The sequence below is a fragment of the Geotrypetes seraphini genome, chromosome 9 (genome assembly GCF_902459505.1).
Source record: "Geotrypetes seraphini chromosome 9, aGeoSer1.1, whole genome shotgun sequence".
Taxonomy (NCBI): Eukaryota; Metazoa; Chordata; class Amphibia; order Gymnophiona; family Dermophiidae; genus Geotrypetes; species Geotrypetes seraphini.
Window position 1 is genome coordinate 94,611,957 of NC_047092.1, and position 25,663 is coordinate 94,637,619.

The 25,663-nt window shown below is 46.6% G+C and overlaps 1 protein-coding gene across 1 annotated transcript in view; it reads right to left on the reverse strand.

Annotated features, from left to right (window-relative positions):
• PCCB (propionyl-CoA carboxylase subunit beta) overlaps window positions 1-25,663 on the reverse strand; it is an 892,977-nt gene that overhangs the window by 254,599 nt on the left and 612,715 nt on the right. Inside the window, exon 9 of the mRNA XM_033959104.1 lies at window positions 18,651-18,732. Within this exon, the coding sequence (XP_033814995.1) occupies window positions 18,651-18,732 (82 nt within the window). The remainder of the gene's footprint in view (window positions 1-18,650; window positions 18,733-25,663) is intronic.

Here is a 25,663-nt window from a genome sequence, read left to right on the forward strand (position 1 = left end):
CCTTGGAGTATGTGGGACTCGGGGGATTCTTTCTAGACGCTGTGCGTTCCCTATATTCCAATCCCTTGGCATCATTGCTTGTTAATGGGACTTGTACTGACTCCTTCCCTATTCTTCGTGGCACCCGACAGGGCTGCCCTCTCTCCCCTCTTTTGTTTCTTCTTTCTTTGGAACCGTTGTTATGCACTCTTCGGGGGTTTGCGGAGGTACGAGGTCTCTCGGTCGGTGACTTCGAACTTAAGACCCTGGCGTACGCGGACGATATGTTTCTAATTCTTACCCGACCTGAAGATTCTCTCCCGGCGGCTCTGGATCTCATCTCTGAATTTGGGTTTTATTCAGGGCTGTCTCTTAACTTAGATAAATCCTTGGCCTTACCTTTTCCACTAGATTTACGTACTTCGTGGCGGGGTGTCTTCCCTCTTCGTTGGGCAGATTCTTCTTTGCGGTACTTGGGGGTTACTATTCCACTCGACTTGTCTAGTTTGTACCGGTTGAATGTAGCCCCGTTGTTTCAGACGCTACAGAATAGGTTGCACCTTTGGGAGTCCCTTCCTTTCTCACTTTTGGGTCGAGTACACCTGTACAACATGCTACTGGTCCCCTGTTGGCTTTATGTTTTCCAGGTCCTTCCCCTTTATTTGACGTTTCGGGACGAGCGCCGCTTGGAACGACTTGTCCAGAAATTTCTTTGGGCAGGGAAGAGGCCTCGCTTGCTTTATAAGCGGGCGGCAACTCCCTGGTATAGGGGTGGCTTGGGATTACTGAATCTCCGCTATTTGACAGTTGGTTGTGGAATGAGGCATATTAATGATCTTTTATGGGGTACTTCGGCATTCACTAACTCAGCTCTGGAACTTTCCTGCTTTTCTTCTACTCATTTCAGTGCATATCTTCATTCTGTTCCTTCTTCAGAACCTGAATCTCTTTCTATGAAAGTTTTACATCGACCCTTAAGGAAGGTTTGGCGTTGGGTCTGTAAATTTCACTCTCTTTCTCCTTCTGTCTCTCCCTTCCTTCCTATTCGTTTCAATGGTTCTTTCTTACCTGGGATTGATGGGCCGAGCTTTGCTCGGTGGGAAACAAGGGGCATTCATTATCTATTTCACTTGGTTAATGATGAAGGCGCCATTAAATCTTTTGCTCAGTTGCGAGCTGAATTTGATCTCCCTGCTACTGACTATTTTGCTTACATGCAAATCCATCATTATATCTCTTCCTTACCTCCTAGCTCCTTGAAGGCCGCTTGTCATGAGACTTTGTCCACGGCCTTTACCCTTGGTTCCCAACAATCGGTCCCTCTCAAGTTTCATCACCGCCACTTGAAGGATGAATGCCCTTTGTTTGACCATTCTAAGCTGCGAGATGCTTGGTCCGGTGATCTTGCTGTTGATTTGCCTTCTGATGTCCTTCTTCAGGCTGTCCGGCGACTGCCTGCTTTTCGTAAATACACTACCTTTTGGGAGCAGCATTTTAAATTGATTTTTCGTTTATATGTTTCTCCTAGAAGGGCTTATTTGGCTCACTTCCGTCCACATGCAGCCTGTCTTCGTTGTCAGGCTCCGGAAGCCAGCTTAGGCCACATGTTCTGGACTTGTCCTCAGATACAACTTTTTTGGACTGCTGTATTTGCTTTTGTGGAGTCTATTTGGCATGTTACTGTTCGCAGTTCCCCTTTGCTTTTATTTGGGACTGTTCCTCACTACTTTCCACGTTTCAAGGGAGTTGCAGCTTTCCTCAAGTGGTCTATCCTGATTGCCTTGAAATGCGTCCTGCTGAAATGGCTTGAAGCTGAGGCACCGGACTATTCCCTTTGGAGGAGCCGCATGATCGCTCTTTTGATGTGGGAGCGACGGGATGTGACGGACTTGGCTTCTCGACATGGTCGTCTTTTCCAGACCACTTGGGAACCTTTCTGGAATACTTTGACCCCTCTGGCTCGTAGCCGGATACTTAATTGATGCGTTGTCTGTACTTCCCTTTTGTGCCTTTTTTGTATAGTTTGTTATTCAATTCTTTGTTAATTTGTGTTTCGAAGGAGGACCCAGGGGTGGGTATGGTGGGGAGGGGGGTTTGGGGGGGGGTGGTTCTTTTGGGGACTATTTCAAAAAACAAAATTTTGAGCTGTTTTTGTACTTTGTGTTACTATGTTGTGTTCTTGCTTGCTCAATAAAATATATTTGACCATAAAGTCGAAGATCAGGAAGGTTCAAGCCTCCCCGAGATTTATCCAGCGTCAAAGTGGCATAATTAATTTGGGCTCGCTTATGGCGCCAAATGAAAGAGGAAAATATGGATCGAAACATCCGCACATCTCTATTAGTAACCAAAAGAGGTATCATCTGTAGCGGATGCAAGATCTTGGGTAGGAGTAATAATAATAACTTTATTTTTATATACCTCAATACCACAAACAATTCAGTGTGGTTTATACCAGCTTAGTCAAAGCCACCCGACCCCAGACGCCCAGCAGAAGTTCCCTCCATATCACACAAGCCCCTGATCACGTCCAGGTGGCACTGCGCATTATATATAGAAGCTTAAGATTGGTGCTCAAATAAACACCAAGGTATCTCCAGGCCAGTATGCCAGGCCTCCAACTTGGTGGATTGCAATGGGAGAAGCTCAGATTTATCGCAATTGACTCATAGGCCAGAAACATCCCCAAAAGTGCAAACAATAGCTAGGGAGCACCCCAAATCCTGTTGGGGCTGGTCAAGATAAAGGAGAATATCATCAGCAAACAAATTTATGCGACTTTCTTGCTCCCCAAGTCGGATACCCCGTATATCTGGATCCAATCGGAGCTTACCCGCTAAGGGTTACATGGCTAGCACAAAAAGCAGTGGAGATAGGGGGCATCCCTGTCGCGTCCCCCTGCCCAAGTCGAAGGGGTCCGTAAACCATCCATTCACCAAGAGTCTGGCTTGCGGTCGGATATAAAAGCAACAAATCCAATTGTGAATAGTCCCCTCCACACCAAACTCACAAAACCCAGAAGAGATACTGCCAGGAGATGCTGTCAAATGCTTTCTCCATATCCAGGCCAACAATAGCCGATGCACCCTACACCCCTTGTCGGGAATGGAGAGCCATCAAAGCACGAGCGAGATTCATAGACGCGTACCACCCTGGTACAAACCCAGCCTGATCCTCGTGTATCAATAGAGGCAGAAACTCATTCAGTCGAGCCACCAAAATCACGGCAAACAACTTGGCATCTTGATTAAGAAGTGAGATGGGGCAATAGGACCCCACCTGGGCTGGGTCCTTGCCTGGCTTAGGCAGAAGAACTACGTGAGCATGATTGGGAGTCCCAAGGCCCTGCTTCACGTTCAACGCATTAAACATCCCCACAAAGACGGAGGATATCTAATCTGTCAGGATCTTGTAATACTCAGAGCCAAACCCGTCAGGACCTGGAGCTTTATGAGGTTTACCTTCTTCATACCCAGCTGCACTTTCCCAGGACTAATAGGTGCATTCAATTTGTCTAATTGGGCAGCTGTTAGCTTAGGAAACGGCAGCCCCTGAAAGAAAGCATCTCTATCTAAATCTGAAAAGGGCTGACGAGAGTAAAGGGACTCATAGAACTGAATGAATTGTTGCCGAGTCTGCGTCTCCTGAGTATACCGAGTACCCCGTTTGTCTTGAATGGACAGTATAACCTGATGTTTTTGGGGAGGCCGCATCAGATTAGCCAACAGTCTTCCTGTTTTCCTGCCCCAGGCGTACAATTTATACCTTTGAAAATAAATATCCCAAGCAGCCCTCTGCGTCAATAAGGCATCAATCTGCCACCGAACAGCCAACGAGTGGATCTTATCCTCTGCAGTGAAGCACAATGCTTTGCACGCAATTGATGGAGTTCCCCCGAGAGAGCCAATAAGTCTGCATCTTGTTTTTTCCGCTGACATGAAAGATATGGGCCTGAATATTATAAGATTCTATCGGATGTCATCACGCCATCTCTAAGCACAGCTTATAATAATACACATTCTCAGAGAGCTCTCGACAGTTACAATATGGCCCATGTTGTCCTACTGCCCAAACCAGGCAAAGACCCATCTCAGGTAGGCTCCTACCGGCCCATATCACTTCTTAACCAGGACGCGAAATTGTTGGCTGCCTTACTTGCGAAGTGCTTGAATGCTTTTCTACATCTCCTCATCCATGAGGATCAGGTGGGCTTTGTGCCTAGTAGATGCGCTTCTATGAATCTGACCCAAGCGCTAATGGCTATTCACTCTTGGCGGGGGGAAGACAGTAGAGCGGCTATCATGGGATTAGATATGGAAAAGGCATTCGATAGCATTTCATGGTCGTACCTTTTTTGTGTCATGGGACGCTATGGACTGGACGGCGCTTTTTTGGAGTGGGTGCACTGTCTTTACTTTTTTCCCCCCGGGCTCGGCTTCTGGTTAATGGTCATCTTACCTCCCCTTTCCCCTGGAAAGGGGTACCCGACAGGGCTGCCAGCTATCTCCGCTTCTCTTTCTTCTTGCTATTGAGCCTTTGGCGGTTAAGATTCGCTCGGACCCTGTTATTCAGGGTGTATGGATAGGAGCGCAGGAGAGTCACCTTAATCTTTTTGCCAATGACATTCTCCTTTATTTAGAAAATGCTCCTCTACACCTACCCCTGGCTCTAAATGTTGTACAGGCCTCTGGGAACATTTCGGGCCTTCGAGTCAATTGTGCCAAATCAGAGTTGCTCCCCCTGGCTTCCGAGCGCCATGAACTCTGACATGATAGGCTCCCTATCCCTCCCGTATGGAAACCCATGAGTTATTTGGGGGTTTATTTGAGCACCCAACCCTCTCTTTTGTATCGCTATAATGTTCTTAATCATCTTGAAGCTATCCGCGCCCTTTGTGCCAAGTGGAAAGATTTGACGCTGTCCCTTTGGGGCCGGGTAACCTTGTTTAAGATGGTTTTACTCCCTAAACTATTGTACCCCTTACAGACAGTTCCTTTGTGGATCACTACTAAAGATGAGCGGGCCTTTAAATCTATCTTGAGCTCTTTTATATGGCGGAACAAGACGGCTCGGATTAGCTACTGTACTTTGTCCCTAGACGCATGGCTGAGGGGTTTGAATCTCCTGGATATTTGCTTGTATAATGTAGCGTCTCTGATGCAGTTCGTGCATGAAGGTATCACAGGAGACTGTAGATTTTCTCCTACTGGGTGGTTGTCGGCGTAGTGCAAGCCCCACTTCTTTCTTTCTCTGCTGCACGTGGAGTCGCGGAGGGTTTTGGGGGCTGGTCATCAGTTTGACTTTTTGAATCCTTTGCGCATGGCGTGGCGGTGGTGGCGCCGGAGACAGCGGCATACCCCTCAGGCTTCTTCTTTTCTTCCTTTGGTGGGCAATGTTGCCTTTACTCTGGGGATAGGCACTTCGGGATTCCAGCTGTGGGAGACCCAGGGCTGTGTCAGTATACGCCATATTTATGAGGCAGGCATGGAGGTCTTCCCCATCTTTGATCAGCTTCGGACCACATGGGACCTCCCCACTACTCACTTCTGGGCCTATTTACAGGCGTACCACTACTGCTCTTCCCTGGAGCACCAGTGGGGGGCGCAATGATCCTTGGGTAGATGGGATGCCCAATTGGTGTTGGTACCCGCGCAGATGAATCGGTTGGCCACCTGGTACAGGGTCCTCAAGCTTGCCCCTACATTGCCTTATTTGGAGAGGGTGGCTGGCCTGTGGTCCCAGGATTTGGATAGTGAATACACTGGGGCCCAAATGTTGGATCTTTTTGCCAACATTTTTCTCCTGGTGGGGTCTACCAACCTTTGAAAGATACAATTCAAAATCCTGCATCGTGCCTATGTCTCAAGAACTAGGGGTAAGGCTATGGGTCTATGGGAGGACGATTTTTGTTTCCACTGCTGGAAGGCCCCGGACACCCTGGTCCATATGTTTTTGGAGTGCCCTCATGCGGCTATTTGGCTCCAGGTCCTCCCTTTTCTGGATGCTCTGGTTGGGAGAGGGGTACCTCGGGATTACAGCCTTTTGTTATTGGGGGACCAGAGGGACCTTCTTCGTGATGGCTTTTCCCTTCTGCAACGGAAGTTTCTGTACACAGCACTATTGTTAGTGAAGAGGCTCCTGTAGCACCACTGTGTGGCTCCGGCTCCTGCCTCCTTTATCCAGTGGCTCCGGAGACTGCAGGAGGTTGCTTCCTTTGAAATACACACCTACTAGGTTGCTCTTTCTAGTGATCACCGCTCTTATGTTTCACTATGGAGAGCGGCCCAACTGGCGGCAGAGGCGGTTGTTTCTGTTGCCCTACTATGACTCCGTTCTCTTGGATCTTAGGAACTGGTGTTTCCTATCTCTATTCTCAAGCTGGTATGCACGGGTTGGTATGACTGGGGGTGTATGGGGAGTTGTATGAGTTTCCTTTGCTGAGACTAGTCTGGTATGTCTGAGTGGTGACTGGTATTAGCTTGGTTGTGTGGTGTAGATGTTTAGGGGTTGACATATTTTAAAAGTTTATTGCAGGATCATTCTACTCTTTTGTTTTTTTCACTGCTGGGAGGCCACTGTTCCTTGAATCTGGGCTCTGTTGTACTTTCTTCTGGGAATGTACCTGTTTGCCCTTTCATCTCTGTTCCTTTTGTTTACTGGTGGTTTATGTTTGACGCCCTCCTGGGCATGCTGTATTGACCTGGACCTCTTGCTTATTGATCGCTACAGTGCTGTAGATTCTATTTCTGGATTGCAGAAGATGATTCATTTACACAAAATGAGCTTTGTTCCCATGGCTATCAAGGCCTTTTCGCCCCCAGAAATTGCCGGAAAGGAGACGGCCTGACCCTTCTCTATAAATCATTTTTTGACGTACAGCTTCTCAAAAAGGGTAGTGACACATCATTAGAATATATGCTAGCTTCTGTCAATGATGAACTCCACCGTTACTCATTGGGTATTCTGGTACCATATTGTCCCCCAATTCCTTGGAATAAATCCTCCAAACTTGTCTTTGAGCTCATAACAAGCGCTCTTCTAAAATTTCAAAGATTAATCTAATCTAATCCTATCCTTAGGTTTGTATACCGCATCATCTCCACGTTCGTAGAGCTCGATGCGGTTTACAGTAGGAGAAATAGGAAGGAACTACAACAGAGGGTTAGAGATAGAAGTGTGAAGAAAATTTAGAGGACTTGGGATGCCAAGATATAAGTTTCCTTGATTCCTAAGTTGGAGGGAGACTTACATTTTTTGAGAAAAGCCAGGTTTTCAGATGTTTGCGGAAAACTTGGAGAGAGCTCAAGTTCCGAAGAGGGAAGGTAAGGTTGTTCCAAAGCTCAGTGATTTTGAAGTGGAGGGAGGTCCCTAGCTTTTCTGTGTGGGAAATGCCTTTTAGCGAGGGGAAGGATAGTTTTAATTTGTGGGAGGATCTGGTGGTATTAGGGTTTGAGGAATTCCAAGAAAGAGGGATAAAGGGAGGGAGGATACCATATAGGATTTTGAAAGCTAAACAGGCGCATTTATAGTGGACCCTGGCGATTATCGGAAGCCAGTGGAGCTTGGCCAGGAGCGGGGAGACATGGTCAAATTTACTTTTAGCGAAGATGAGCTTGGCTGCGGCATTCTGAATCTGTTGGAGTCTGTGGAGGTTTTTCTTAGTTAGGCTTAAGTAGATAGAGTTGCAATAGTCCAATCTGGAGAGGATGATGGATTGGACAAGGAGGGTAAAATGTTTTTGATGGAAGCAGAATCTAACTTTCCTCAGCATGTGAAGGCTGAAAAAGCATTTTTTTACCAAGGATTGGAGGTGGTCATTGAAGGACAATGTGGAATCAATGATGATGCCCAAGACCTTGCTCGAGAACTCAAGCTGCAGAGAGGAGCCAGAGGGTAGTGGGATGGAGGTGGGTAGTTGATCTAGTTTTGGACCGAGCCAAAGAAGTCTTGTTTTGGACTCATTCAATTTCATTTGCACAGTGTGGGCCTAGGATTGTAGGTTCATTATACAAGAGGATATGTTCTTAGACAGGTCGGTGAGGTTCGAATCGGTCTCAAGGAGGACGAGGATGTCGTCTGCATAAGTGTAAATTGTTTCAAGGGGGGATAGGTGGAGGAGTTTTACTATTATTGGTGATATTAACCTCCATCTAGATGATAACACTAGTAAGGATGTAATTGAATTCAGCAGTTTTCTTACTTCTCTGGGCTTTCCCTCTCTTAAGACTTCTCCAACCCATGAAAAGGGGCACTCTCTTGATATCATCAGCTTTCTCGACCTTACTGATTATAAAATTTTAGTTGAAGATATTCATTGGGAACAAGTCCCTTGGTCCGACCACTTTTTAGACGCTTTCTGTTTTTATGTCTCAACTTGGGATTCAATCATGTGCCTCAAAACCTATTACCTTCTGCAAGTGAACAGTTCTGGACCCAATTTCTTGAGCAGTTCACTCTCTGCCCTAAGCCCGACGCCTCAGAAGTCAACTGGCATAAATGGGTAACCTTCTCCGAATCTACTTACTGCTTTCTTGCCCCCTTATATACTAAGACTGTTTCCTATTCCCACAAGGCCCCCTGGTACCTTCCTTACCACAGAGAACTGAAGCATAAATGCCGAGTACTGGAGTGGAAATGGAAAAAATCCAAATCTCCTGCGGATAGAGAGTCTTGGAGGGACAGTATCAGGTTCTATAATACAGTACTAAAAAAAACAAGAAAAAATTTTTATGGTGACAAAATTGCCAAATCCAATAATGAAAGTAGTACTCTATTTAACATCTGCCGCTCCTTAACTTCTAACAATTATTTATCTATACATCCTTCCTCCCAGTAGTGGACGATCTAGCAAAATTTTTTAATGACAAGGTTGCTAGTATAAGAAACTGTTTTCCATCATTGGTTTCTCACGACTCTCTGATGCCCAGTGACACCACTTCTACCCCAGTAGACAGATCCTGGACTACCTTCGAGTATGTATTTGAGACTCAAGTTTCAAAACTGTGTCACAAATTAAGGTCTTGTAAATGCGTCTTTTCCCACATACCTATATGAGAAAATTCCAACTCAGGCTATCTCATCGCTCATCAGACTTATAAATTCTGCCTTACCGTTAGGTCTATTTTCTGAAGAGATGGGCCACATTGCGCTGTCCCCACTACTGAAAAAAGTTGACATAGACCCTTCCTCAATGTCTAGCTGCCAACCCTTAGCGAACATTCCCCTCCTGACCAAAATATTAAGAGTCTATCATATCTGCTTAACTTTCATCATATTTAGAGAGATCTTCCATTCTGTTACCTTGCTAATATGGTTTCAGACCTAACTTTAGTACTGAATCTCTATTGGTCTCACTAATCTCAAAGGTTCAGCAACTACACTCTTGCAATAAGTTTGCTATTCTATTACAATTTGACCTATCTGTGGCCTTTGATGTTGTTTACCACGACTTTCTGATCTACCAACTTTCTGAGATAGGTATTGATTCTACTGTCTTAGACTGGTTCTCAAATTTCTTATGATCTCGCTCATACACTGTTAATATGAATGGCACCAGGTTATCACCCTGGAAGCTGTTATGCAGAGTCCTGCAGGGATCACCTCTGTCCCCTATTCTTTTCAATATCTATATGTCCACTTTAAAGCTTTTCCATCTCTCCCCCTTTGAAACACTGTATAAATATGCAGATGACATCCTTATCCTTCTCGAGATAGATTCAAATCTTACTAATCTCACCAAGAATATTATAGAATGCATAACAAAACTTCAATCTTAGACCCTTACTGTACAAATGAAGCTGAGTCCAAAACAAAACTACTTTGGCTTGGCTCAAAGTTAGATCAGCTACCTCCGTTCATTCCACTGCCTTCTGGACCTTCACTGCAGATTGAATTTTCAAGCAAAGTTTTGGCATCATTATAGACTCAACACTTTCATTTACTGATCATCTTAACTCTCTAGTAAAGAAAATGCTTTTTTTAGCCTTCATATGTTGAGGAAAGTGAGATCCTGTTTTCACCAACAACATTTTGCTGTCCTTGTTCAATCAATCATTATTTCGAGACTGGACTACTGCAACTTGGTCTATTTAAGTCTGACCAAGAAAAGTCTTCAAAGACTTCAGCAGATCCAGAATACTGCAGCTAGGCTGATTTTTGCAAAGAGCAAATTTGACCATGTTTCGCCGCTCTTACTACAACTCCACTGGCTCCCAGTAATTTCCAGGGTCTACTTTAAATGTGCCTGCCTATCTTTCAAGATCCTCCATGGCATTCTTCCCCCTTTAATTCCTCTATCTTGGAATGCTGCGAGACCTGACATCACCAGATCCTATCCAAAAGCTCAAATTATCTTTCCCCTCATTAAAAGGCATTACCTACATTGGAAAACTAGGGAAATCTCTTCACTTCAAAAGTACAGAGCTCTGGAATAAGTTCCCTGCCCAGCTGCACAACCAACTATTCCGTAGACACATGAAAACTTGGCTATTTTCAAAAATGTAAATTTCCCACTTCTCCCTTCCACCAACTCCCACTGTACTATGAAGGCAAAAGAAGCATTTTTTTAATCAAAGAGTTGAGGTGATTATTGAAGGAGAGAGAGGAGTCTATGATGATGCCTAGGACTTTGCTTGAAAACTCAAGCTGAAGAGTGGGTCCAGAAGGTAATGGGATGGAGGTGGGTAAATGATCTAATGTTGGGCCGAGCCAAAGTAGTTTTGTTTTGGACTCATTCAGTTTCATTTGTACAGATTGGGCCCAGGATTGGAGATTCGTAATACAAGTGGATATGTTCTCAGCGAGGTTAGAGAGGTTCGAGTCGGTCTCGAGGAGGATGAGGATGTCATCGGCGTAGGTGTAGAGAGTTTCTAGGGGGGATAGATGAAGGAGTTTCAGAGAGGACATGTAGATGTTGAAAAGGATAGGAGAGAGGGGGGAGCCTTGCGGGACTCTACATTTCGGTTTCCAGGGGGGGGATGAAGTACCGTATTTTCACGCATATAACGCGCGCGTTATACGCGTTTTTACCTACCGCGCATACCCCTCGCGCGTTATACGCGTGAGCGCGGTATACAAAAGTTTTTCTACATAGTTCCCACCCCGCCCGACGCCCGATTCACCCCCCCCAGCAGGACCGCTCGCACCCCCACCCCGAACGACCGCTCGCACGCGCTCCCACCCGCACCCGCGATCGGAGCAAGAGGGAGCCCAAGCCCTCTTGCCCGGCCGACTCCCCGACAATATCGGGCCAGGAGGGAGCCCAAACCCTCCTGGCCACAGCGACCCCCTACCCCCACCCCGCACTACATTACGGGCAGGAGGGATCCCAGGCCCTCCTGCCCTCGACGCAAACCCCCCTCCCTCCAACGACCGCTCCCCCCAAGAACCTACGACCGCCCCCCCAGCCGACCCGCGACCCCCCTGGCCGACCCCCACGACACCCCCACCCCCCTTCCCCGTACCTTTGGTAGTTGGCCGGACAGACGGGAGCCAAACCCGCCTGTCCGGCAGGCAGCCAACGACGGAATGAGGCCGGATTGGCCCATCCGTCCCAAAGCTCCGCCTACTGGTGGGGCCTAAGGCGCGTGGGCCAATCAGAATAGGCCCTGGAGCCTTAGGTCCCACCTGGGGGCGCGGCCTGAGGCACATGGTCGGGTTGGGCCGATCGTTGGAGGGAGGGGGGTTTGCGTCGAGGGCAGGAGGGCCTGGGATCCCTCCTGCCCGTAATGTAGTGCGGGGTGGGGGTAGGGGGTCGCCGTGGCCAGGAGGGTTTGGGCTCCCTTCTGGCCCGATATTGTCGGGGAGTCGGCGGTCCTTCGGGGTGGGGGTGCGAGTGGTCCTGCCGGGGGGGAGGCAGGGCAGGGCGGGTAAACGGAGAGTCGGGACAGGGCACGGAGAGTCGGGGCGGGCGAAAGGAGAGTCGGGGTGGCCAGAGGAGAGTCGGGGCGGGCGAAAGGACAGCCGGGCAGCATGCGCGTTATACCTGTGAGCGCGGTATACAAAAGTTTTTAAACATAAATTTGTGTTCCCCGCGCGCTATACCCGTGTGCGCGTTATACACGGGTGCGCGTTATCTGCGTGAAAATACGGTACTGTTTAAGTTAACGGTGTAAGAGCGGAAGCGTAGGAATTTCGAGAACCAATCTAGGACTGTGGAGCTTATGCCTATTTCGGAGAGTTGGAAGATAAGGATATCGTGATGGACGACGTCGAAAGCTGCGGAGAGGTCGAATTGTAGGAGAACAGCGAATTTGTTGCAAGAATGGAGTTGTTGCACCTTAGAGATTAGTGAGGCCAGAAGGGATTCGGTGCTGAAGTTGGGTCTGAAGCCGAATTGGTGGGGTAGGAGGATAGAGAATCTTTCTAGGTAGGATGAAAGTTGAGTGGATATGATGGATTCTAATAACTTGGTTAGGAGGGGGATATTTGCTATTGGGCGGTAGTTTGATGGTATGGAGGGGTCAAGGTCGGCCTTTTTCAATAGAGGGGCCAATGAAATATGTCCCATGTCGGAGGAGAAGGGGCCTGATATTAGGGCTGAGTTTATAAGTTCGGTGAGGGAAGCGATGGCCTGTGTAGAGGTGCTCTCGAATAGGTAGGAGGGGAAAGGGTCCAAGGTGCACTTGCAAGTTTTTAGTTTGAGGCAAAGTTTGGAGACTTGCGATTCGGAAACAAGTTCGAAGACGGTCCAGGATCTGTCGGCTGGAATGGGGGTGGAGACAGCTAAGGTAGGGTTGGGGTCAGTGGAGACCAGGGAGTTGTAGGAGACTGTGGGTGGGAAGGAGCGTCTTAGGGTGGTAACCTTTTCATTAAAGAAGATTGCAAGGGCATCGGCTGATATGGACGGTGGGAGCAAGGGTGGGTCTTTTTTTGTAGTTAGGGAGCGCCAGATGTTAAACAGTACACTGATCTGGTTGTTGGATTTAGAGATCTTGTCTCCGAAGAAGTTCTTCCTGGCTTTTTTTAGTGTTGACTTGTAAAGCTTAATATTGTCCCTCCAGGTCTGTCTATCAGAGGGGGATTTAGATTTTTTCCATTTGCGCTCCAGAGCGCGACATTTCTGTTTCAAATCTCTGTGAAGAGGTAAGTACCAGGGGACCTTTCGGGGGTAGGAGATGGTTTTAGTGGATATTGGAGCAAGGGAGTGGTAGGTGGACTCTGAGAGGGCGGTCCAGTTGCGCCAATGGGATTCGGAGTCTGTAGGTCTAGGGTTGGAGGAGAGTTGGTTGAGGAATTTGGACCAGAATAGATTGCTCGAGATTTTTTTGCGGTAGGTTATGGAATGAGAGGTGTGGGGTGGGGATTCAAGATGTGACATGAAAATGGGGAGGCAGGTAGTCCCTAGGAAGTGGTCAGACCAAGGGACTTGTTCCCAGCGAGTGTCATCGATTGAAGTTTTGAAGGCGGTAAGATCGAGGAAAGTGGTGAAATCTAGTGTGTGCCCTTTTTCGTGGGTTGGAGATGGGGTGAGTGAGGGAAAACCTAGTGAAGTAAGGAAGTTGTTGAATTCAGTCGTGTCCTTGCTGTTGGAGTCGTCAAGGTGGAGGTTGATGTCACCAACGATCAGAAGTCGTTGAAATTTAAGGAAGGCGTTTGTTATGGCCTCAAAGACAAGTTTGGAGGAATTGGCCCAAGGGGTAGGTGGGCGGTATAGTAACAGGATGCCCAATGGGTGGGTGCGGAGTTCATCATTGACTGAGGCCAGCAGATATTCTAGAGAAGCGTGAGTGCCCGTCTCGAGGAGCTGGATGTCAAAGAAAGATTTATAGAGGAGTGCCAGACCACCTCCTTTTCGATTGGGTCTGGGGGAGAAAAGGCCTTGGTAACCGTGGGGGAGGAGTTCATTTTGTGTGAATAGGTCGTCTTTGGCGATCCGTGATTCTGTGATGCACAGGAATCCGGGGTCAAGCTCGTCTAGGAGGTCCTTCAAGATTTGGGTCTTATTGCACGCGGATCTGGCATTGCAATAAAGTGTCGGGACTGGGGTGAGAAAGTCCGAGGCAGTGTAGGGAAGATTGGCAGGGGGCAGGGGCTTTAGTGAATCTTGGTTGACTTTTCGGGGGGTTTTCTTGAAAGGTGGATTTCTGGTGCGTAGCAGTGTGGGGATTCTGAGTCCAGGGCAGATGTTATTGGTATTAGAGGGGTCGAGTAGGTTGGGAGAGGGAAGTTTCAGACAGAGGTAAGTATGGAGGGGTGAGCAGAGTAGGAGGAGAAGGAGCCAGAAGGATGGATTCATGGCGGGGTTAAGACCGGGAACAGAGGAACTTGAATTAGGCTGGCTGATTGTAGGGCTAAGAGTGGGAGAATAATTTTTTTTTTTTTTAGGAGTAGGTCAAAGGGGGGGCTTTATCGGTGAGGATAATTAGCAGCTGAGCGTTTTCCTTATGGAGCTTGAAACGGAGAGGCTTGGGGCAATAGATGGATAACAGGGTAGATGCGCAATTAAGGTTAGTGTGTGGCCCAAGGATATGCTGGGGGTGGGACAGGGCAACAGGGAGGTGAGAGACTGGTGAAACCTTTGGCAGAAATATAGTTTGGTGCTGAACTAAGTAGAGACAGAGTAAAATTTGGCAACTAAACAAGAGCATAGACAATAATAGAGTATAACACCGAAACAGGAGTATAAACAATGGTAAACTTTGACCGTGGGCAGGAACCAGGTTGGACAAGGGGAGCTGTGAATCTGGGGGTCCCCAGTGGACTTCGATAAGTCAAGGAGGGGAGAAGGTGGTGAGGTGAGGCAGAGAGGAGTCCAAACGTGCTTGTACTGTCTTGCACGGACTTCGGCGGTTCCTGGGTGGGCTATGGACGGCGGAGTTCAGGTGAAAAGCAGGAGCAGGGCTGATCACTCCTGCTTGAGTGGCGCCGGGCGAAGGAAGGAGGGACAAGATGGAGGAAGCTTCTTCCTTCCTCTGCCTTGAAGTCGCTGAAGAGGAACAGAAAAACTTTCGGCGGCCCGCAGTGGGCTGAAGAGAAGCCGGGTCACGCTGGAAGATTGGTCTTTAGCAGCCCTCAGATGGGCTGGGGAGAGCAAGGCTCGCAATGAGCAGTGCAGGGCAGATCTCTCCTGCTCGAGTGGCGTCGGGCGGAGGAAGGAGGGATTGTAAGAGGGCTTAAGAGGGCTGTAAAGGCAGGCCAGGTGCCGATCTCGTCGCTCCTCCGGTGCAGTGAAGGGGGACGACTCGATCTCCCTTCCCCTTCACTGTGCTGGGGCAAGAAAAGGCCCGGTCTGCAGAGCCCTTAAGAGGGCTGGAATGGCAGACCAGGTGTCGAAGTGGCTGCTGGGGGCGGGGCAAACCGCCGATCTCGTCGCTCCACCGGTGCACTGAAGGGGGACGACTTGATCTCCCTTCCCCTTCACTGTGCTGGGGCAAGAAAAGGCCCGGTCTGCAGAGCCCTTAAGAGGGCTGGAACGGCAGGCCAGGTGCCGAAGTGGCTGCTGGGGGCGGGGCAAACCGCCGATCTCGTCGCTCCTCCGGTGCAGTGAAGGGGGACGACTCGATCTCCCTTCCCCTTCACTGTGCTGGGGCAAGAAAAGGCCCGGTCTGCAGAGCCCTTAAGAGGGCTGGAATGGCAGACCAGGTGCCGAAGTGGCTGCTGGGAGCGGGGCAAACCGCCGATCTCGTCGCTCCTCCGGTGCAGTAAAGGGGGACAACTCGATCTCCCTTCCCCTTCACTGCACCAGAACTGAAACTATCATTCCCCTCTATAAAAGGTATATCCCGCGCAGGAAAACTTGGAACATCTCTCCCCTTTAGAACCACAGAACTCTGGAACAACCTCCCATCCCCACTCAGAAACTCAAGCTCCTTCCAATCCTTCCGCAAACACTTGAAAACTTGGCTCTTTGCAAAAATCTAATCACCTCCCATTCTCCAGTATTCTGTCCCTCTCTTTCCTCTTAGTCCCTCTCCTTTATCCCTTATTGTAGTTCCTTTCCTCTTAACTCTGTAAACCGTGCCGAGCTCTGCGCTTACGGAGATGGCACGGTATACAAACCTAAGGTTTAGTTTAGTTTACTTCCCTTTTCATTTTTGTAAACTGTGTCGAGCTCTATTTTTATAGAGAAGATGCGGTATATAAGCTTAAGGTTTAGTTTAGTTCTTTAACATATAACGCTACTCCTCCTCCTTTTCTTTCTACCCTGTCTTTCCTGATAAACTACATCCCAGTCATGGTTCTTTGAGAACCATGTCTCTGTGATTGCCACTATATCCAACTCCTCTTCTTCCATCACAGCTTCTAGATCCAGAATCTTGTTTCCCATACTTCGAGAATTAGTATATACTGCTTTCCAGACATTGCCCCCTTTTCCCATCCGTGTAGAGCAGGGATTTCAAAGTCCCTCCTTGAGGGCCGCAATCCAGTCTGGTTTTCAGTATTTCCCCAATGAATATGCATTGAAAGCAGTGCATGCACATAGATCTCATGCATATTCATTGGGGAAATCCTGAAAACCCGACTGGATTGCGGCCCTCAAGGAGGAACTTTGGGACCCCTGGTGTAGAGGTATTAAATAATTTTACTTACCTGAGGGCTTATACTCACCCAGGAGCTTTGATCACCCTGCCCCATCACTTCTAGTTTAAAGCACTCTTTAGTAGATTATCCAGCCTGCTGGCAAAGACACTTCTTCGCTTCTTAGATAGATGCACACCATTCCTGCTCAGAAGCCCTTGGAAGACCATCCCATGGTCTAGGAAGCCAAAACGCTCTCGATGACACCATCTATGTAACCAAGCATTCATCTCCAGGATGCAAGCTTCTCTGTCCTGGCCTTTACCCTCGACACGGAAAATGGATGAGAATACCACCTGCGCAGCTGACTGCTTCACTTTCTCTCCCAGAGCCACAAAGTCACTTTTGACACATTCACAGGGGTACCTTGCAGTGTCATTAGTGCCAATGTGGATGAGCAGCATCAGATAGTAGTCATCAGGCTTGATGAGTCTCGGTAAGCTCTCCATAACATCTTGGATTTTGACTCCAGACAGACAGCATACCTCTCGTGACATCATGTCTGGTCTGCAGAAGGACACTTCTGTACCCTTCAGAAGGGAATTGCCAACTACCGCTACCTTATGCCTCCTAGTGTTTATGGATCCAGTACTTTTTAGGATTTCAAGCTCTGGTCCTTCCTCTCCTTGGGTTGCTCTCACCTCCTCCACTTCCAGGACAGCACACCGGTTTTACAGTTTAAGGGCTGGGGTAGTCACAGTACCAATCTTGCATCTTCTTCCCCACTACTGGAAATCTTTGACACCTCATGAACCATTTCATCAATGTTCTTTTACTTCCTTCATGAGAGATTCAAGCTGAAGACAGCTTGAACATGGAACTACTCCCTCTGCCTGGGTAGCATTTTCTGTCTGAACAGAGACAGAAATTGTAACCTGAGCAGTAGCTTTGGTGATGCGATGTTTCCCAGCCATTCTGTGGTACAGAAGAACTTACATCTCGAAGAAAAAAAAGAATAGGGCAGAAAAATCCTACCAAATAATGTCCTGTTCCAGAGGCAGACAGTAGTTCACAGGTTGCTATAAGTAAAGAAATGAGCTAGGGGTGGGCCTGCTAGAAACTATCTTTAATGCTGATCCTCTACAAACTCTTAGAACCAGGCTTACTGAGTGTTAGGCACTAGGCCAGCATTCCTCCCATCAAGGGTCACCTGTGGAGTCTGATCTTTTAAGAAAGTCCTCAGAGTTCGGTCTCCGAACATCTTCAGAGTTCGCTCTCCAACACCCTTGTCGAGTGCCTCTAGTGTGTTTAAAAAAATCAGAGAGATGATCATTAATGGAAATTTTTGTTCTTGGACCTGAATATAGCACCGATATCATGTTGATAAATTTTGCAGGTATATCAAATTTATGTAGAGTAGCAAAAATGAAAGGCCATTCCACTCTATTAAATGCCTTTTCAGCATCAAGCCCAATAAGTGCAAGTTTTTTGGCTGAAGATTGAGATGCTACAATGATGTTCAATAGCATGCAAGAGTTGTTGAAAGAATATCTGCCATTAATTAATCCAGTTTGATCTGCTGATATCATATATAGTACGACTTCTTGTAATCAGGACGCTAGTATTTTGGCAAATATCTTAACATCCCAATCATGGACAGTGGTCTATAGTTAGCGACATATCCTTTCCCGGTTTGGGGATGACGATGATGGTTGCTTCAGTAAAAGTACCTGAAGTAGATCCTTGTGAAATTAAATGAGTAAAAATTTGTTGCAAGTATGTGTTTAAAAGATAAATAAAATTCAGTAGTAAACCCATCTGGACCTGGTGACTTATTTTTGGCCATATCATTTATTGTATCAATAATCTCACTTGGAGTGATGAGTTGCTCTTGAGCCAAGGTAGGTATGTGAGATTTTATTGTTGACAAGCTCAGAGGTGTATAGTTTCTCATAATATCTTTTAAATTCATATAAAATCTCTTTAATTGTAGATATGGTATCACCAGTATCATTTATTAGTTTGGTAATTGGTTACTGCTATTATTTCTAAAACATAAAGTTACAAAAATTGCTTAAATAATTTAAAAATTTTCAACTTGGAATTCCTATTATTCAGCATAAACTAGATATTAGATAAAAGAATGCAGAGTGCATTTAAGACAGACAATTTAAAGATGGAAAACACATCAAGTGTATATAGAAGGGACTTACCGAATGAACTATATCCAGCATATCATAGGCTTTTGCAGATTCCACTGGAACAACTGTGTCTAGACCTGGAACCATGCGGTCACTGTCCAGAAGGTAAAGAAAACATAGTATAAACTGAGAAAGGGTAGGGTACAGGAAAAAAAAGAAGCTTTCTGCACCTTGCTAATGACTGTGTCACTATGGGCAAATCAGAATCTTTCTGTGTCTTAGGGCTAGATGCATTAAAGTGTCCAATCATCGTTAAACTGTATTTGCTGACCCGATGCCCATAACGGCTCACCATGTGATTTTCCATGTGGTCCTACATTCTTTGATTGTGGCATGCAAATGAGGTCATTAATATTAAAACCAGGCATCCGATCGATGGCCTAAACTTGCATGCCAGAATCGGGTCGAGCCGACAGGTCTCTAGACCTGTCGATAACTGAGTTAGCAATAGGTCTGCCTGTGTTTTTCATTTTTTTTCTGTGGGCACAGTTCTGCCAATAAAAAAAATGCCATGCCATACTGCCCCCCTTCCAATGACCCCCTTGTGCCATGACCCACCCCCACGCCAGCCAAAATTGGCAGGAGGGATGTTCACTCCCTCCTGTAACCGAACTGACACCACTGCCACTGAACTGATACCCTCCTCTGCCAGGACTCACCCCCGAACTGACCCCTCCCCTTACCCACTCCCCTTCCTATTAATAAAAAAAGGAAGAAGGGATGCCCACTCCCTCTTGCCACTGGATGCTCTCCACATATCCCTCAAAACTCCCCTGTACCTGTTGATGCAGTAGACAGCAGGAGGAATGCCCAGTTCTTCCTGCTCGCAGGTCTGCCACTCCAAAATGATAGGACTTCCCCTTTCTAGTGTATCCTATGGAGGGGCCTAAGGCCTTGATTGGCTCAGACACCTAAGGACCCTCCCTCAGTCAAGTCAATCAAGGCCTTAGGCTCCTCCCTCTGTATCCTGGGAGGGCTTTAGGTGTCAGAGCCAATCAGGGCTTTAGGTCCCTCCCCAAGCATACCAGGATGTACCAGGAAGGGGAAGGCCTGCCATTTTGGAGTGGCGGGCCTGTTGCAGGAGACTGGGAATCCCTGCTGCTAACTTCTTCACATAAGAGGTATGTAGGTGGTTCAGGGGATGTGGGGGAGCCGGGGGGGGGGGGGGTTTCAGGTGGTGTTGAGGGAGCTGGGGCTGAACTGGATGACACAGTGGGTATCCCTCCTGTCAACTATTTTCAATGTACAGAAAGTGGGAAGGAGAGATGTGAGGGGATCCTGGCATATGGGGGGGGGGGGGGTCGGTCGGTTCCACGGGTGAAGGAGGCATTTGATGGCAGGAAGCAGTGGGCATCCCACCTGTCTCTCTTTATTTTGGTTCCAGAGGTCATTTGGGGGGGAAAGGTTCAACTATTTTTTTATGGGGAAGAAACATCTGTGCCATTAAAAAAAGTTTTCCTGCCCCAGACAGCTGAGTGACAGGAGACTGCTGCGGGGCTTCCCCTGCTGCCTCTACGTATGTGTGAGTTGGTTTCTAAACGATCTCTCGGATGGGATTACGACAGACCACAGCAAAACTCATTTGCATGGGAAGCCGTTGAACATCGATTACCGTTTAGAAATCAGAAAGAAAAAAAAAAAAAATCGGCTTATAGCAACCCCCATGGTCTTAACCATTTTTAGTGTATCTAGCTCTTTGTTCTATGAGAGAAAGCCCTACAGATTAAAAGTAAAGCTAGGTTCATTATATCCTGGGCAGGTAGATTCTAGGTAGACAGTACAGTTTCAGGGAAAGCTGTCTAAACTGGATTCACTGGAGGTAGGTCTTGTCAGACAAATCTGCTCAATTTCTTTGACTGGGTGACCACAGAATTGGATAGAGGATGTATGTTAGATGTGGTGTGTTTAGATTTTAGCAAAGCCTTTGACTGTGTTCCACACAGACATCTAATAAATAAACTGAGTGTCCTTGGGATAGGCCCCAAAGTGACGGGCTGGGTCAGGAACTGGTTGAGAGGAAGGTAACAGAGGGTAGTAATCAATGGAAATCGCTCTGAGGAAAGGGATGTTACCAGTGTTGTGCCTCAAGGTTCTGTTCTTGGGCCTGTTCTTTTTAACATTTTTATAAATGATATTGCTGAAGGGATGTCAGGTAAGATTTGTTTCTTTGCAGATGATACCAAAATCCATAAAGGAGTAGATGCATGACAGAAGAACGGGACTTGGGTGTGATGATCTTAAGGTGACCAAATAGGTTGAAAAGGTGGCGGCGAAAGCTAGAAGGATATTAGGTTGCATAGGGAGAGGTATGGCCAATAGAAAAAAAGGAGGTGTTGATGCCCATGTATAAGATTCTGGTGAGACCTCATTTAGAATATTGCATACAATTCTGGAGACCGCACCTTCAAAAAGATATAAAAAGGATGGAGTCGGTCTAGAAGAAGGCTACTAAAATGGTGTGTTGTCTTCATCATTAAGGCGTATGAAGACAGACTTAAAGATCTCAATCTGTATACAGTACTTTGGCGGAAAGTCAGGAGAGGGGCGATATGATAGAGATGTTTAAATACCTACATAATATAAATGATCATGAGTCAAGACTCTTTCATTTGAAAGGAAACTGCAATGAGAGGGCATAGGATGAAGTTAAGAGGTGATAGGCTCCGGAGTAATATAAGGAAATACTTTTTTACTGAAAGGGTAGTAGATGCGTGGAACAGTTTCCCGGAAGAGGTGGTGGAGACAGAGACTGTCTCTGAATTCAAGAGGTCCTGGGTTAGGTACATGGGATCTCTCAGAGAGAGCGAAAGAGATGATGGTTACTACGGAAGGGCAGAGTAGATGGGCCATTTGGCCTTTTTCTGCCGTCATGTTTCTATGTTTCAGCTCCTGATGCCTTTAGGGATTAAAGCAATTAGAACTCTTAGGGCCAGTTCTTTTGATTTTGTTTTAAAGTTGGACAGGAAAAGAAAGCCTAGACTGGAATAGTTTCTAGATCTGAATTGTATGACACAGGCTTAGAATAATCTTAATCCTGAGGCTGAGGCAGACCTTTATCACAATCTGCATGTAGGTATGCACATCCTTTAAGTTCAGAGAACACACTCAGTTTCCTTTCTGAACTAGGGGCCAGATACACAAAACTCCAGACACCATAGTAAAAATACTGTGGTGGGAGCAATGTTTTCTTTACTAGTGATGCTCAGCACAACAGCATGCCTGCTAATCATGCAGAGAATTGCTGGTAAAGGGGGAAGGAACTGTGTCTGGTGCTAGCTCAGAAAAGCAATTGCTAGGAACTGTTCCTCCCTCATGACAGACTAGCTGCTCTCCTTCCCTGCTGAAGCACAGGGCTCTCTGAAGCCGCCAGCCTCCTGGGATGCACTGGGAGGGTGCCTAAGGCTCTAATTGGCTCATGCGCCAAAGGCTCTTTTTCAGGAGGTGCTTTAGGTGCCTGAGCTAATCAGAGCCTTAGACCTGGGAAAGCCTGCCGTTTTGAAGAGGTGGGCCTGCTAGCAGGAGGGAGTGGGCATCCCTCCTGCCAGTCTTCAATAGAAGGTATTGGAGCAGGGGGACCTCAGTTGGGAAGGAGGGGAGCCCAGGCTGGGAGGTAAGGGCATCCTTTTTGCCGATTTAAAGAAAAGAGGGTCAGGGGAGGGGGGTCGTGACATGGAAGGTTTTTTTTTTAATAGGCGCCTTTTTTGTTGGTTTTTTTTAACTAGCTGTGGGGATTCCCTTGCCAGTTCCAAAGCAGGAGCTGGCAGGGGAAACCCCAATTCAAGCCTGCAGCTAGGTTTGAGCTGGCACAATCCTCCTGTCTTTTCCACAATCAGGAAAATAGTTGGACGACAGTCCCTATCCTCTTTTCTTGGTGGAATGGACTGGACATTATTGGCCTGAAAGAGAGATGAGAGTTCCATTGCAACTATTCCCTGATTCTGAGAGCTTGACTTTGATGCTCTTGGTGGATAATTTGGAGGAGAACTGAACAATTACAGACAATAGCTAATCCAAACAATTTCTGAGAACCCACTAGTCTAAGACATAGCAGAATTAGAAAAAGTTCAAAGAAGAACGACCAAAATGATCAAGGAGATAGAACATCTCTTGTATGAGGAAAGACTAAAGAAGGTAAAGCTATTCAGCTAGGAAAAGAGAGAGCTGAGGGGAGATATGATTTCAAAAGAAACTAAAAACTCTTCTCTTCAAGACAATATATTCCACTGACAACTAGAAGCTTGTTCGAATTTAAAGATTTCCCCCCTCACATAAGAATTGCCGCTGCTGGATCAGACCAGTGGTCCATCATGCCCAGCAGTCCGCTTACATGGCGGTCCTCTGGTCAAAGACCAGCACCCTAACCAAGACTAGCCCTAGCCAGCGCCCATTCTTGTTCAGCAGGAACTTGTCTAACTTTGTCTTGAATCCCTGGAGGGTGTTTTCCCCTATAACAGCCTCTGGAAGAGCGTTCCAGCTTTCTACTACTCTCTGGGTGAAGAAGAACTTCCTTACATTTGTACGGAATCTATCCCCTTTCAACTTTAGAGAGTGCCTTCTCGTTCTCCCTACCTTGGAGAGGGTGAACAACCTGTCCTTATCTACTAAGTCTATCCCCTTCAGTACCTTGAATGTTTTGATTATGTCCCCTCTCAATCTCCTCTGTTCGAGGGAGAAGAGGCCCAGTTTCTCTAATCTTTCGCTGTACGGCAGATTCTCCAACCCCTTAACCATCTTAGTCGCTCTTCTCTGGACCCTTTCGAGTAGTACCGTGTCCTTCTTCATGTACGGCGACCAGTGCTGGACACAGTACTCCAGGTGAGGGTGCACCATGGCCCGGTACAGCGGTATGATATCCTTCTCACTCCAAAGTAAGCTGTACTTCTATTATCCCCTCAATGCTAATCCACTGTAAACAGCATTTCTATTATCTCCTCATTGCTTCCTTGTAGAGGACTCTTCACCCTCCACCTCCTACTCCTCCTTACTATCCCCTTTCTCCTTTTCTTCTTGTTTGCTTAACATCTGCATTGTACATTGCCTTGAACCTATTTAGGCATAGAGCAACTCACAAATTTTAGATTTACAAAATCCTGAGTGGTGTAGAACGGGTAAAAGTGAATCAATTTTTCACCCTTTCAAAAAGTTCAAAAACCAGGGGACATTTGATGAAATTATATGGAAATACTTTTAAAACAAATAGGAAGAAGTATTTTTTCACACGAAGAATAGTTAAGCTCTGAATCTTGTTGAGAATTGTAGCAGCAAAGAGGGGGCACTCTAACGCTGTCCTCTAGTGCTAAGTCACTTGAGAAAATGCACTCCAGATTCCGAGGGAACTGTTTTCTTTTATCTCTCCTAACTGCTGCTCTTCCTGAGGATTCTATCAGCTGGTTCAACACAGCAGCAAAGAAAGGCCACTCTAACACTGTCCTCTAGTGCCAAGTCACTTGAGAAAAAGCACTCCAGGTTCTGAGGGCAGCGCCTCAGATCAACCCCTGTGGTCTCCACTAATTTTCATCATGAAGCCACCTCCTTGGTTCTTCCTTCTCTTACTCTGCTCACTTCTCAATACCACTCACTGCACAAAATCTCTCTCCCCCAATACACCTAATTCCACTAATGTTAGTGAGATCTGCCCTGGCCTCAGAATCCCTGTGCAGATGCGCACCAGATATTACCCCTTTAAAAAAAAAAAAAATCCCTCGAGGCGTCAACTATACTTCTCTAAAGCCTGTACCTTCTGCCAATTTGTCCAACCTTACCTCTGACTCCCTCACTCCAGTATCGAAAATGTACTGCAATGCCAGATCAGCATGCAACAAGACTCAAATATTAAATGATATACTAGGAGATTCTGATCCTGGATTCCTGTGTATTACGGAATCATGGATCGAAAAACATGATTTATTTACACAAAATGAACTCTGTTCCCACGGCTAACAAGGCCTCTTCTCGTCCAGAAATAGCTGGAAAGGAGGAGGTCTGGGACTTCTCTACAAATCATTATTTGACATTCAGCTCCTCAAAAAGGGTAGTGACACACCACTAGACTATATGCTAGCCTCAGTCAACAATGAGCTCCATTATCACCCACTGGGCATTTTGCTACTATATTGTCCACCAATCCCTTGGAATAAATCCTCCAAACTCGTTTTCGAGACCATAACAAGCACTTTCCTAAAATTTCAAAGATTACTGATTATTGGTGATATCAATCTCCACCTTGACAATAAAACCAGCAAGGATGCGAAGGAATTCAACAACTTTCTCACCTCTTTAGGCTTTCCCTCTCCTGAACCCTCTCCAACCCATGAAAAGGGGCACACACTAGATATTATTAGTTTCCTCGACCTTACGGACTACAAAACTGTAGCCGAAGGTGTTCGCTGGGAACATGTCCCTTGGTCCGACCATTTTCTAGGTACCTTCTGTCTCCCCATTTTCATGTCTCACCTTGGGGTTCAACCCCACACCACAAAATCTATTACCTTCTGTAAAAAAATTGCAAGCAAACAGTTCTGGACCCAATTTCTCAACCAGTTTTTCTTTTGTCCCAACCTGATACCCCAGAGACCAACTGGCACAACTGGGTAAACCTCTCTGAGTCTATATACTGCTCTCTTGTCCCTCTATCTACTAAAACGGTCTCCTAGTCCCTTAAGGCCCCGTGGTATCTTCCGTACCACAGAGAACTAAAACAGAAATGCCGAGTACTAGAGCGTAAATGGAAAAAATAAAAATCCCCCGCAGTTAAGACAGTCCTGAAGGGACAGTATCAAGTTCTACAATACAGTACTAAAAAAAGCAAGGAAGAATTTCTACAGTGACAAAATCACCAGATCCAATAACCAGAGCAGCACATTGTTTAACATCTGGCGCTCCTTAATCTCTAAAAATGACTCCTCTATTCTCCCCTCCTCTCTAGCAGCGGATGACCTAGCAAAATTCTTCAACGAAAAGGTTGCTACTATAAGAAGTTCTTTTCCATCAACAGTCATTTACAATTTTCTGGTGCCCAGTGACAC